General features: G+C 29.7%; 1 protein-coding gene across 1 annotated transcript; it reads right to left on the reverse strand.

The window, feature by feature from the left end:
* Nucleotides 1-6,408: 6,408 nt before the first annotated feature.
* Nucleotides 6,409-8,820, reverse strand: LOC111308085 (dihydroflavonol 4-reductase-like1). The gene is made up of 6 exons (XM_022906425.2): nt 8,703-8,820; nt 8,443-8,612; nt 8,031-8,219; nt 7,645-7,807; nt 7,293-7,485; nt 6,409-6,887 (listed from the first exon to the last, which is right to left on the reverse strand). Exons 1-6 carry the CDS (start codon nt 8,818-8,820, stop codon nt 6,722-6,724), a joined length of 999 nt encoding a protein of 332 aa, XP_022762160.2. The 3' UTR covers nt 6,409-6,721.
* Between the last annotated feature and the right edge of the window lie 264 nt (nt 8,821-9,084).

Here is a 9,084-nt window from a genome sequence, read left to right on the forward strand (position 1 = left end):
AAAAATAATAATTATAATTATAATTAAAAAAGTTAATAAAAATTTATATTAAATAAATTTTATTAAAACGAATATTTAAATTTAATTAATAATGTGATAAATTTAACCCTGTAGCATCAAAAGTTTGATTGAATCCAATCAGTGACTAAATCTCATGCTTTTCCGTTTATATGGTTTTTGACCTTTTGTGGGTTGTTAAAGGCATCGTGGTGGCTTTATTTAAAAAGAAAAAGAAAACCGTGTGGTAGCTGTGGCCTGTGGCTCACCCACGAGCGAGACCACGAAGAAATCTTGCTCTCACATTTAAAAGATATAAATGATATATCAACATTTATAAATTATTTAAATTTAATTTAATTATTATCAAATTAATTTGAGTTTGAATTATTTGATTCATCAATTAAATCGAATTCGAATATTTTTATATCTAATTTAAATTATTTTTGAGTTTAATCAAATTTTTATATTTAATATAATTTTATTATTTTAATTAATAAAATATTTTAAATTCGAACTTAAATTTGAATATAAATAATTGAATTTCTATCGAATATAAAAATTAAAATTTTTTTATATATTAATTAAATTTAATATAACTAATTTGAATAACTTAATTTTTATATCAAAATAAACTTAAATTAAAAAAATAAATTTAATTAAATTTAAATCAAATTTTTAATGTAAAATTTCAAATCAAATTTAAATATTATATCAATTCGAATTGAATTGATTAGATTTTATTCACACCTTCACTTTCATGCGTCTTACTCTTGCACTTTTTTGCTATTGGATCTTAATAATAACTAGCAAACACCAAAAAAAAAAAAAAAAAAAAACAAAAACAAAAACCGTGTGATAGGTGTGGTGTCATGGTCAGGCCTTGGTGTGCCTTGATCCTGACATGATTGATCCTAAATTGAGCAGTGATTGAGACTAAGCCGGTGAAAAAGTGGTTTTAAGAAATGTGGGCGTATATTTGGAGCATGTGAATATGTTACTAATATGTTGTGCGGGCAATGAGAGCTCTGGACCGTAAGATATGCGGGTAAGTTCGAGACAGTGGTCAAGCATCCTCAAGACAAATAGCCGATGGGTGCCATCAGTGGAAGTAGTGTGCGGATATTCTGAGCATGAGAATATGTTAAAGATATTGTGTGTGGATAGTTTGAGCCTTAAACCCCAACATACGCAGGTAAGTGTGGGGCAGTACGTCGGTGCCCTGTGACCAGCTAGTCAGTTAAGTGCTGTCGGTTAAAGCCGTGTGCGGGTTCCTTCGAGTGCGTTGGTGGAGCAACGAGTAGAATCAAGGAATAATGGTGACCAAGAGGAAGGTTATGGGGCCCTGAGTTAGTCGAAGAAAGGCCCTGAGATGGCTGGAAAGAAAAGTGTCATCATTTCAGACAATCTTACGGTTACTTGTAGGAGACGAAAAAATCTTTTACACTCTTTATAGGGGAATGACTGATGTCAGCTCTCCATCACCCCCTTGGCTAGCGGGTAAGCAAGAACCTGGTTAGTCTGAAGTGAGTTACTCCTAGGCATTAGTGGTGTCTAGGTGGACGGGCATCATAAGGTCACGAGCGTGACACGATGTTTCCTTGGGTCATGGTAAACCCGGGGGCGGTTAGGGCCGACGGGCCTCGTATCGCACATTCACGTTGAGCCATGGGGTTATACGATAGAGTTCGTTATGCCCCTCGGTTTTCCCTTCTTGAGCTAGAAGGATCATGAGATGGTGTTTGCATAGGAGGGACTCCATCAAGCCAGCAGGCAAGCACGCTGCTAGACCCTTGTGGCCAATCGGTAGAGGTGTGCTACAACTGAAGCAGTTCACCTAAGTCCCCCTTGCGGGACTAGCATGATGTTGGGCGTCAATCATGCGTGCGGGTAACCTACACTTAAGCTAAGAGCCTAAGCCCTAATAACTGAGTCTCGTGGGATGAGATGAGCCTAAAGGCTCCGAGCTGACTACTGACCAGCTTAAGTGTGGCACTTGCATAAACTTGATACGAGAGTTTACGTACAATACGAGAGGGTATGGTGTTGAGTTCTCACTATGTTAAGAAGTAATAATATTATGAGATCAGGAGCTGCGTGCCTTACGGGTATTCGAGGGTCGGTGCTCGAGACCTTAAGTCTTGCGGGCAGAGATGAGTGTTCGGAGCTACTTTGAGAATCGTAGATTGATGAGTGATAGGAGTTGAGTTCCTCCTTATAGAGTTCGAAATGAGTAATCCTACGAAGTCAAAGACAAAAAAAAAGACTTCTGTGTATACGACTTGAAGGATTGAAATTGAGCTGTCCAAAAAAAAATGGACTCACGAAAGACTGATCTAAACTAGGAGTAATCTTGGTGTCATACGGACGCGTGGTTTTAAGACAAAAAACGCGCGGACCGTGACATGTGTCTACGAAGAAACCTTGCTCTCACATCTTTACTTTCACGCGTCCTACTCGTGCACTTTTTTGCTCTTGCATGTCAAAAATAACTGGCATGATACTCATCGGGTCAAAGATTTTTTATTATATTTTTTTATTTATTAATTTTTATTATAAAATTTATTTAATTAAAAAAATAAAAAAGACAAAATGTGAAAAAAAAAAAACTCATTGAGGGTAATGCGCAAGTATTTCAATTTGCCTTCCTTTTCTTATAAATTTTATGTAATTAAAAACTAAAAAATAAAAAAAAATAAAAAAGCTCATAAAATAATGTCTCATGGATACCCATATTGAGATTAAAATATTAAATTCTTAAATTAATATATCAAATGATAGCTTTGTTAATATCATATATATAATAAAATTAATAATAAAATATAGATTTTTATAATACCACGAAATTGATTGGGATAAAAATCTTAAACTTGTTTTCATCTCAATTTCGTTGCTCTCAAAAAATATGACACATCCCAACTCAATCTTAATTAAAAAAAATTATTCTTTATCGTATTAAGATGTACCGAAACTCGTTAAATACGAATTGCTTTGACATCTATATCGATTAATATATTTTATTATAAAATTTATCTAATTAAAAAATAAAGATATGAAAAAAAATACAAATAGGGTGTTAATAGACACTTCCATTGGTTTTTTTTTTTTTCACAAAATTAATTTAATTAAAAAGTATATAATAACAAACTAAGTTTTGTATCTCATAATTTTAGGATAAGATGCATGAAAATGCCAAAAAAAATTTTATGTTAGGTCATAATTTTAATTTTTTTTTATATCACTCGTTTTTGTAAAAAGTATAAAAAAAAACAGTAAAGGTTAAAAAACTCATTGGGGTACAATATGACATTCAAATTGAACTTAAAATGGTAATATATTAAATTAACGTATTAAATAATAATTTTATTAATAAAAATAAACAAAAAAGAGAAAAAAAGATTGTTAAGATCTCATGTGAACATTCAAATTAAATTTAAAATGTTAACATCTTAAAATTAAGGTATAGAATAATAATTTTAAGAATATAATACACATATAAATATAAAAATAAATAAAAAATAAAAAAAATACTTTTATATATACCGCATGATGAGTTGGGGTAATGTACTCTAAAGTTCGTTTATGATCTGTCCTTGCTTTATTAAATAAAAACCAATCCGATTTGATTTAATGCTCACTTTTTAAAAAAAGGGCCATGTCGAATTGAGATGAGCGAAACTTACTGAATATCGATTGTTTAGCCATCTCTATTAATTGGTTTATATTGTTATAAAAATTATCAAATTAAAAAGCACAAAAAATGCAAACAAAAAATACAAATGGAAATAAACAAATGAAGATACTATGTGAACACCTTTATTACTATTGTTTTCTTATAAAATTTATTTTAAAAAATTAACAAAAAAAAAAAATTAAAAAAACCTTATTAGTGGATCGAGTTGGATTAAAACCTATTGAATACAAATTTTTTTTCCATCCTTATCCATTGGCTCAATTTGTTGTAAAATTCATTTAATTAAAAAATAAAAAAAAAGAAACTAAATTAGGGTGTTACATGGACAACTCTATTGATTTTTTTTTTTCACAAAATTTATTTAAATTAGAAACAAAAATATAAAAAATTGAAAGATTGAAAAAAAAGAAAACATAAGGTGCCATCTCAACACATTGAATGGGATCAAACAAAAATAAAAATAAGCAAAATTTATATAATTGATGGATAAATGTATTATATCTTAATTATGTATATATATAATATTTTTATTAATTTAAAATAATAAATAATAACTTTGTTAATATAATACATATATAATTATAAAATTAAATAAATATTTAAAAATATAATTACATATATAGATAATAAGGGCAAGATAAAACATTTTAAACTCGTTTCTTACCTGATCTCGATTTTAAAAAAGGAAATATCTCAACTTTATGTCAAAATTTTAAAAAACTCGCACATATTCAATTGGGGCAAATCAAAATCTACAGAATATATGTTGTTTTGCCATCCTCACATCGCGTTGCCTTTTTTCTTACAAAATTTATCTAGCTTAAAAAAGTCAAAAACTTAAAAAAAAAAAAAAAACAAAAGAAAAAAAAAAAGAAAAGGAAACCATATGGGAGTGCAACATAGATTTATTAAATTATGATATTAAATAACAGTTTTATTAATAAAAATGAATCAACTTACATAGTGTAAAACTTTTTTAGTTTTGTATATTCTTCTAACCCTTATTTAAATATATCAAAAGAATGAGAAAGACGAGTAAAAATAAAAAAAAATTATTTAATCTTATTTCTTAGATTTATTAAAATCAATGATTGATTTAAATATTCTTCTAACCCTTGATTTAAATAGATCAAAAGAATGAGAGAAACAAGTAAAAATAGAAAAAAAATTGTTTAATCTTATCTCTTAGATTTATTAAAGTCAATGATTAAAAAATGTATAAAACTAAAAAGTTTTTACATTGTGCAAGTTGATCCATCTTTTTCATTAATATAATACATATATAAATACAATATTAAAAAATATATATTTATATATACCGGACGAGAGTATCCTAAACTCACATCTGACCTTACTTGGATTTTTGAAAAAAAACCTTGGTCTGATAAGAAATTAAAACAATGCACCTATTTGATTTAGAGTAATTGAAACCCATCGACCTAATAAATAAAAAGATAAAACTAATAAAAAAAGAAAAATATAATTTTTAATTAATAATGTCAAATGAGTCCAACATATAAAAATTTTAAAATATATAAATATTGAATAAATATTAAAAAAAGAAAAATAGATAAAAATTAAAAAAATGTATTGAAGTGCTACGTGACATCCTATGGAATGTTTGTATATATATGGATAATTTAAAATATAAACAAATAAATGATGAAAAAAGAAAAGGAAACCACATGAGAATGGTACATGGATTTATTAAATTAAGTTATTAAATAATAATCTTATTTATATAATATATATAAATATAAAATTGAATGGATAATAAAACATATATTTATATCATTAATTTGGAAAACCAAAAAAATGATTGAAATAAAAAAAAAATAAATCCCGATGTAATGACGATACCTCTGAAATATTTTTTTAAAATTATCAAATAAAAAAGAAAAAAAGAAAATTTTTTTTTAAATATCAAATGGACCTCATTTAAAAATTAAAAAAATTAAAAAATATATTTATGAAATATTAAAAAAGGAAAAAGGAAAGAAAAAATAAATAGATAAATGATAAAAAAAAAAGAGAAAAAGGAAGCATATGGTTTAACACGGGACATACCTTTGATATAAGTGAATTACACAAAAAAAAATTAAAATCTTCCAAAGAAAAATAATAGAAAAAATAAAAAAAAAGTAAAAAAAAAAAAGAAAAAGAAAAAAGATTGGTATAAAGTGGATCTCACCCTTAAAAATTTTAAATAAAAATATTTATTAAATATAAAAAATTGAAAAAGGAAAAAATAAAAAAGTAAAAGCAAAGTTTTTTAAAAAATAAAAGAATTAAAAAAAAAATTGGCAGTTATGTGGGTAAGTTTTGTAAATTTATCTAACAGATGAATAAATTTAAAAAAAAAAAGAAAAAGAAAGCTTGATAAAATGGATCCTACCTTAAAGGAATTTTAAATTAAATTAAAAAAATATTTATAAAATTTTAAGATGGACTTTAAGGGAAAAAATAGTAAAAAGAAAAAAACTTGGTAAAGAGGGTTTCACCTTAAAAATTTTAAATCAAAATTTAAAAAAAATTTATAAAATTTTAGAGAAATCTATAAAACTTTTTATGGGAAAAATAAAAAAAATAAAAAGCAAAAGAAAAAAAAAGAAGACAAGTGTAAGACGTGGCACACAGAAAAGATAATTGTTGACCGTACATAAAAAAGATTTATTATTTAGACATTGTAAGTTACTTTTATTTTTATTTTGGATATTGGCCAATTCTATGTAAGTACTACACCTATTTGCTATAATTTAGTGGAAAAGATTTCTAAATGTTAGATCCAGAATTTAGTATTGAATTTAAGAGTGATCAACTAAAAAAAAGTAACAAACTCAAAGTTAAATTAAGGACTAGTGATAAAGTGCTCATTCCTCACAATTAAATGCACTTCTCCTATTCCTCCCCAAAAATAAAGGCTTAATAAGTAGAATGCCAATCTTTTCCTCTAGCATTTTCATTTGAACTTGGAACATCATCAAACTGCAAGCTGGAGAAGTCGTAGCAGATTAAAATTGCTAATTTAGATTAACAAAGTGGCTTCTGATAGCCGGACTGAAGAGAGAGATGGCCCTGCTCCTCCAGTGATTCAATGCAATCATCGAACATTTCTTCAATGGGCCTGAAATTGAATCCTAAACCTTTTATCTTGGAGGTATTGAGTTCATAATATGGTCTGTCTAGTTTCACAAACCTGAAATTTTTCAGATGCTAGAATCATTATCAATAGGTTAAATAGGCTAACAATCTTTGAAAGTAAGAGTAACAATAAAACAACAAAGATGCAAAATAAAACAATACTTGAAACCTTTTATTTGACCGACTATCATATGATCTATTGATAAAGTATTTAGATTTTTTATAATCATGGTTCAATCTTTTATCACTTCAAATAAAAAAAATACAACACTATAAGATTGACCATGAATTTTCTTTTTAATACAGGCCATTATCAAATAACCTAGTGGTTCTTCTGTCACTTGGATAATAAATGATTCAATTGAAATAAAAAAGATTTTACTTTTTAGACAAACTTAGCCAAGCAATCAATTTTATTATGCTCATTAGCTTTGTTTATGGTGACTTGAGAAAAGCAAACCTCTCTGGTATAGGGAGTGATGGATAACGCGCGGATAAGATTGATACCAACTCATCGTTGTCGATCACGTTTGAACTGCAAAGGTATCGCCCATTTGCAGCTTCATGCTCGTAAACAAGGATGTGGCAAAGTGCAACATCATCAATGTGAACATATCCCATCCTCCCATGCCACTGAAATTGCTCTGTTTCACCTGTTTGTGTAGATGAATACGTCAACCAATCTTGATAATTATTAAAGAAATAAAACTACATTATCTGTGAGAGCTAAGAAATGTTCTTTGAAGCTAGGCTTCAGAAAGGTCCAAATGCACCAGGTTTTATTGTGAGAAGGTTTTGTTTAGTTTCAATACCTTTCAGCAAGGCGAGGACATCAGATGCAGTGGAACATAAATCAGGTGGCAGACTCGGTCCAATCACGAAAGTGGGAAGGATGGTGACCAGATCAATCTTATTCTCATTGCAAAACTCCCATGCAGCCTTCTCAGCCTGGGTTTTGGCTAAAGCATACCAAATCTTTGTAATGCACCCCATTTTCATGTTGAGGAAGAAACTGTCAGCTATTTATGTATCTTAAGAAACATTAGCAGAAACTGTAAAAATTTAGAAGATAATGGACAGAATTTTCATCAAGCCATCAACCAAACTTGATTATGGAACAACCAAGACACTTCGAATTTGGGGCAAACTCAGTCAGCTACTTATGCGATTTGAGCAAATTCAAATGAATTAATGTTACCTGCAAAGTCTCACAGAGTTCAACGGAGCTCCAATATGACTCATCAAGGGGTATTTTGGAATCAATATCATCTCTAGCCCTCACAGTTGCAGAAGACGATGTGAGAACTACACGCCTCAGAGATGGGTTCTTGTTACATGAGCGTAGCACATTCACTGTGCCCTTCACAGCCGGTTCCAGGATTTCTGCCTGATGTGGAAAGTGAAAACAATATTACAACCAGGGAAAAAATACCTCAAGCTTTTAGATTTCCAATAAGTAACATTGGTGCTGCTAAAATTAGTTCGGCACTGTTTGGGGAAGTAACATAATTCTAAGCATTCCTTTGTCCTTTTGTCTCACTGATTGTAAATATCTTTGTTTGGAAAAATCAGAAGTAGTACTCCATTAGGCCAAAAACGGAATGACATGCCTTGGGATCAAATGAAGGTTTTATTACGGGGGAAGCAGTGTGGAAGACGCCCTGACACCCCATGATTGCCTCGTCAAAGCTGCCCTCTTCCAATAGGTCGGCCCTCACCAATTTGAGTCTCTCCTTGGCTCCTTCCAACCTCCAGAGGTGAGCTAATTTCTTCTCATTTCCTGCACCATGCACAGACCATATATAACTAGACAAATTAAAATGAAGGCATGAATAAGGCATTAAGCCGTTGAAGATGTATGAAAACAGACCTGGATCTCTAACTGTTCCAATGACATGATAACCAGATAGGAGAAGTCGCTTAACCAGCCAAGAAGCCAAGAAACCAGAAGCCCCAGTCACGCAAACTTTGCCTTTTACCCTATCCATTTCCTGCTCAATGAATAGGCAGTTCCTATACTCAAATTTTGATGGAGTGGCTGCTTTTTATATTTCCACCAATGCACCCATGCATGAGTGTTCTCTCTTGATGGTTGAGAATTGAGCTTGGAGAAGGTAAGCCAGTCAATGCTCGTGAGCTATGAACATCATTTGTTGGAATTCAACAAGTCTGATATACCTACTCCTAATTTTATAGTTGAAGTGCCTAAAAATAAAAGTTTGGGCAAATGCCAAAACCAAATATCTTATTAT

Source organism: Durio zibethinus, chromosome 2 (genome assembly GCF_047325235.1).
Source record: "Durio zibethinus cultivar Kanyao isolate XHJ-2024 chromosome 2, ASM4732523v1, whole genome shotgun sequence".
NCBI lineage: Eukaryota > Viridiplantae > Streptophyta > Magnoliopsida > Malvales > Malvaceae > Durio > Durio zibethinus.

Bases quoted from the DNA above. Each gene is read 5' to 3' on its own strand.
- LOC111308085 (XM_022906425.2), bottom strand. From the start codon at position 8,820: ATGGATAGGGTAAAAGGCAAAGTTTGCGTGACTGGGGCTTCTGGTTTC. The intron at 7,808-8,030 runs GTAACATTAATT...TGCATTACAAAG, and splicing joins AACTCTGTGAGACTTTGCAG to ATTTGGTATGCTTTAGCCAA. The intron at 7,486-7,644 runs GTATTGAAACTA...CTACACAAACAG, and splicing joins TGTCCTCGCCTTGCTGAAAG to GTGAAACAGAGCAATTTCAG.